The sequence below is a fragment of the Borostomias antarcticus genome (genome assembly GCF_949987555.1).
Source record: "Borostomias antarcticus genome assembly, chromosome: 7".
In the NCBI taxonomy this organism is placed as follows: Eukaryota; Metazoa; Chordata; class Actinopteri; order Stomiiformes; family Stomiidae; genus Borostomias; species Borostomias antarcticus.
The window spans coordinates 9598147-9603146 of record NC_140240.1 but is presented as its reverse complement, the minus strand read 5'-3'; the positions used below and the strand labels follow the sequence as shown (position 1 = coordinate 9603146).

Sequence of the window (5000 nt, the reverse complement as noted above, 5' to 3'; positions counted from 1 at the left end):
GGAGGCCCACGACGTCGGGCCGGTTTGATGCTGAGCCAGCCGGACAGGAGGATCATGGGAGGCTGGGTCTGGAGCCAGTAGGGAAGTGCATTACTGGGGGAGTGTGTAAATCATTCACAGCAGCAGATACTGTATATCAGTGTGCCAAATAAGACGGTTTATTTGTATCCAATGGCGATGACTAAATTCTATTGCATGCTGCGTTAGGCGAATTACATACTATTTAGGAGAAATTATTAATCTGAAGGATGGCTTCCCCCTTATAATTTATTCATCTTTCTCCAGACCACCAGTATTCATCTGTCCCAGAGGACAAGGATATAATATCTATGATATTATATCCTTATATATATATATATGTATATTATACAGCACCATGCTGCCTCACTGTCCAAAGTGCAGAGATGAACACATATCCATTGTGCCTTGGAGCAGAGAGAGGGGTTGGTGTGGGATCGGAGGGGTTGGTGAGGGGGTTGGAGTGGTTGGTGGGGGGTGGGGGGGGGGGGGTGGAGGGAGAGAGGAGGTGGTGGGGGCGGTGGAGGGGTTGAGGGAGGGGTGGAGGGAGAGAGGGGTTGGTGGGGGGGTGGAGGAAGAGGGGTTGGTGGGGGGGTGGAGGAAGAGGGGGGTTGGTGGTGGGGGTTGATGGAGAGAGGGGTTGGTGAGGGGGGGTGGAGGGGTTGTTGGGGGGGGGGGTGGGGCGGAGGGGGGATGACTGGCTGATGCCAACCCCTCGCCGTGGTCACGCCTCTCCGTGTGCCAGCGTGGCGGCGTACGTGGCAGTGCCAGGGAGGGGATTATTACACACCCTAACCCGTATCTCATTAACCTTCATTTAACCAGGTTTAGACCCGTTGAAATTCAAAATCTCTTTTGTGAGTGACCTGGCCAAGAACGGCAGCAGTACAAACCGTTTCATTCAGTACACACTCACATTAAAAACAATGGATCAGCTCAAGAGTACCATACTGTAAAAGTGCAGGGCACTTTTGAGCTGATCTGTTGTTAGTAATATCTGCAGCACACTGCTGTGACCCTCTTGTTAATGGCGCGGTGTAGCTAGAGTCTGTCGACATGATGTGCTGTTAGCTAAGTGTCAATATATCCATGATGTGGAAGCAGCATGCTGGAACAGTACCCTGTAGTGTTCTGTATGAGTGGCTTCAGAGTGTTGCTGTATTGATACTGTGGGTTACTATAGCCATTCAGACTGAATAATGGCAAACTGAAACTGCCAAACAGACTGAATTACCATTTTTCAGTCTGAATAGACTCTCATTGCAGCCGTTTTTCGAGATTAGGCGTTGCCGGAGATGGAGTCCTCGGCGATTAGTTCATCCCCTAACCAATCACATCGCACGGTTTAATTCCGTCATCGTACTCAAAGGACACTGATTGGCCTGGTTGGAATTCCAACCGAGAAATCACTCTGGTCGAGAGCCTTTGCAGAACCTGAATCGCATTTAGAAAATGAAAGCGGGTGTGTGATTCAGGGGCTGGACCCAGGCTAGGCTCCTCGTGGTCATCGACCCACCTCACCTCCAATGTCAAGCAACACACGCCTCAATTCCACCGATTCCGTTTGCGCGGCGTTCTCAACGCCGTCAGGTTCTGTTTCGTCCTCCGCGTGGCTTCAGCTCCCGCCGGTTGCGTTTCAGGAGCGAGCGTTTAGTTTGATATTCTGACAGGTCGTCAGGGGGCGGGACCTAACTACCCATTTCTCCTACTACTACGTGACGCGTCCCAGATGCGGCATCCTGGGACGCTTCTGAGACAGCGCGTCCGGTGGAAACACAATCACCGTCCAGGCTGGTCGCGGTTGACTCCGGCTGCCGTACGGTAACCGGAACGCGCACCGCAAACCGGAGTTAGTGGAACCGAGGCGCTAATGTAGATGCGTATCGCGGTTAGCATGAGGGGAACATGTGAGTGTAGCACATGTGGGCGAACAGTAGAGAACAGATATGATCTGAGGAAAACGTGATTCACGGAACATTGGCGTGACTTTCATCGCTTCCTTTTTTTTCTCTGTTCCCCTCCCTCCCCCCCACCCCACCCCCCCTCCCCCCCTCTTTTCCCCGACAGTGGGAGGAGGTGAGCGGCTACGATGAGAACATGAACACCATCCGCACCTACCAGGTGTGCAACGTGTTCGACAACAACCAGAACAACTGGGTGCGCACCAAGTACATCCGCCGGCGGGGGGCGCAGCGCATCCACGTGGAGATGAAGTTCTCGGTGCGCGACTGCAGCTCCATCCCCAACGTCCCCGGCTCCTGCAAGGAGACCTTCAACCTCTACTACTACGAGTCGGACTCGGATTCGGCCACCCGGACGTCGCCGGCGTGGATGGAGAACCCCTGGATCAAGGTGGACACCATCGCCGCTGACGAGTCCTTCTCCCAGGTGGACCTGGGCGGCCGCGTGATGAAGATCAACACGGAGGTGCGTAGCTTCGGGCCCGTGTCGCGCGGCGGCTTCTACCTGGCCTTCCAGGACTACGGCGGCTGCATGTCGCTGATAGCCGTGCGCGTCTTCTACCGGAAGTGCCCGCGCGTCATCCAGAACGGCGCCGTCTTCCAGGAGACGCTGTCGGGGGCGGAGAGCACGTCGCTGGTGGCGGCGCGCGGCGTGTGCGTGCCCAACGCTGAGGAGGTGGATGTGCCCATCAAGCTGTACTGCAACGGCGACGGCGAGTGGATGGTGCCCATCGGGCGCTGCATGTGCAAGCCGGGCAACGAGGCGGTGGAGAACGGCACAGTTTGCAGAGGTGAGGCTGACGCCGTTTGACTTCCTGCTCTCATCCCTCTCTCCTCTCCTCTGCCGTCTCCTCTCATCCCCCTCTCCTCTCCTCTGCCGCTCTCCTCTCCTCTGCCGTCTCCTCTCATCCCCCTCTCCTCTCCTCTACCCTCTCCTCTAGCTTCTCCTCTCATCCCCATCTCCTCTTCCTTCTCCTCTCCTCTACCCTCTCATCTCATCCCCCTCTCCTCTCCTCTACCCTCTCTTCTCATTCCCCTCTCCTCTCCTCTACCCGCTCCTCTACTCTATCCTCTCATCCTCCTCTCATCTCTCCTCTACGCTCTCATCTCGTCCCCCTCTCCTCTCCTCTACCCTCTCATTTCATCCTCTTCTCCTCTCATCTATCCTGCTTCTTCTCTGTCATCCTGGATGGTTTGCTGTGCTGTGACAGAGATAAGTTCACATGTGTGGGATTCATCTGAATGTAGACAAAAGGGATTTGCTTCATCAAGTCCCTCACCTGGGTAACACTAGTCTGACTCAACAGATGTAGGTTTTGGGGATAAGCCTTGCCATTCGTTTATTACTGCCCAATCAGTGGCGACCGAATATGTTGTCGGCCCAATCAGATTCAATCCAGACTACGTGAAACGACAACAAACTAGAAACCGCTCCTCCCAAGACGAGTGTGGTTGGTTTAAAGACATACAATGCCACCCACCCCCCCTGAATGGTAATGAGTCGAGCCAGGCCTTTCTCCAGCGCTGACACAGCATAAACAATGTGTGGAGATATGTCTGGCTATGAGAGACTAATAACAGAGTAAGCCAGACACAAGGCCAGACTATACAGTATAAACACACCATAACATACCAGGGCTGCTGCAGGAATCTGTCACATTGATCCGGTGATACCTGACTATGTAGGGAATAAAATGAGGAGATTCACATCTATTCTTGGCGGTGATTAAAGCCCAGGTCTCCCCACTGGCCTAAGCTGCAGCTAACCTACCATTAGACCAAGAGAGGCCTCTCCCCAGCCACCCCCTCCATCACAGGTCGGGTTCCACACACCACCGTGATACACACGCGCACACACGCGCACGCACGCACGCGCACACACACACACACACACACACACACACACACACACACACACACACACACACACACACACACACACACGTACAGTACACATTGTGCTTTTGATCCATAGCCAATACAGTATTTTCATATGCTCGGATCACAGCTAGGGGTTTTTCTCCTAGTAATGATACCCTAGTGAATATGACTTTACATGACGCCCGCGTCTCGGGCTTTCGAGCCGAAGCTATCCGTCTTTTTCCTTTTGAAGCAGGGGATGAATGTACAGCAGGCCCAGTACATTATGTGCAGTCATAAAAAGAAGGGGAGTGTCAGCTCACAGGTGTTTGGACTCCAATCACATACTTCTGTCACGGCTTCTCTGCTACTCCCAGTTATTTATTGCCTTCAGTGCGCCTACACCTTGTAGCGGATGTAATCTTACACTTCCATTCCATATCCCTCACAGAATAGAAACCCATTTTCTCGCAGTGGGAGAATTATATTAAATGCACCTCATTACCTGCCATGTTAATGCGTGTAGGATGTGTGAATATATTACGTTTAATCATGTGGTTAGAGTTCTGCTCATTTCACCTGGCAGCCCCGGAGAGGAGAGAGCTGTGAGGAGTTTCTCTCTCTCTCGCACCCTCACTGTTCACCCCGCATGCGTGTGTAAGACAATGATGTTTGGGGACCGGGACTTTTTTTTTGTACAAATATATAACCAAATGCTGCTGACGGGTCAAAATCTCACATCTCCAAAATGGCAGGTTTTCAGGATGTTGAAAAGAACATTCCGACGTCTGTTTTTTTAAACATAAAATCACATACGATGAGCTGTTTAGAATACATTTAATTGGCCCTCCAGGGCTGGGAGGCGTTGAGAGGTTGTGATGGGTAGTCCCAGCTTTCAATTCATTTTCAAAAACAAACAAAAAAGACCTAGGAGGTTTTAGCCTGACAGCAGTGCAAGATATCCGGGAGCATCAGAGCTATCTGTAGACGTGCCGCGGTGTTGAGTCAACTCTCCCCCAGAGAGAATCTGTCATCTGTCAGGTCTGGGTTAGGAGAGAGAGGATGCCTTTGTCTGTCCATCTTTACTAGTGCCAGTCCTTTGCGCCAGTGGCCTCTGCTTGGACAGGTGGTATCGGTTCTCCGGGCCCTGAGAGGTCCTGA

The 5000-nt window shown here is 52.6% G+C and overlaps 1 protein-coding gene across 2 annotated transcripts in view; it reads left to right on the top strand.

Annotated features, from left to right (window-relative positions):
* Window positions 1–5000, top strand: part of ephb2b (eph receptor B2b) — a gene marked incomplete at both ends in the record, with an annotated part of 145496 nt that overhangs the window by 63822 nt on the left and 76674 nt on the right. For both annotated transcript variants that reach the window (XM_084440900.1, XM_084440899.1), the window contains one exon: window positions 2086–2770. In XM_084440900.1, coding sequence (XP_084297026.1) covers window positions 2086–2770 — 685 coding nt within the window. The remainder of the gene's footprint in view (window positions 1–2085; window positions 2771–5000) is intronic.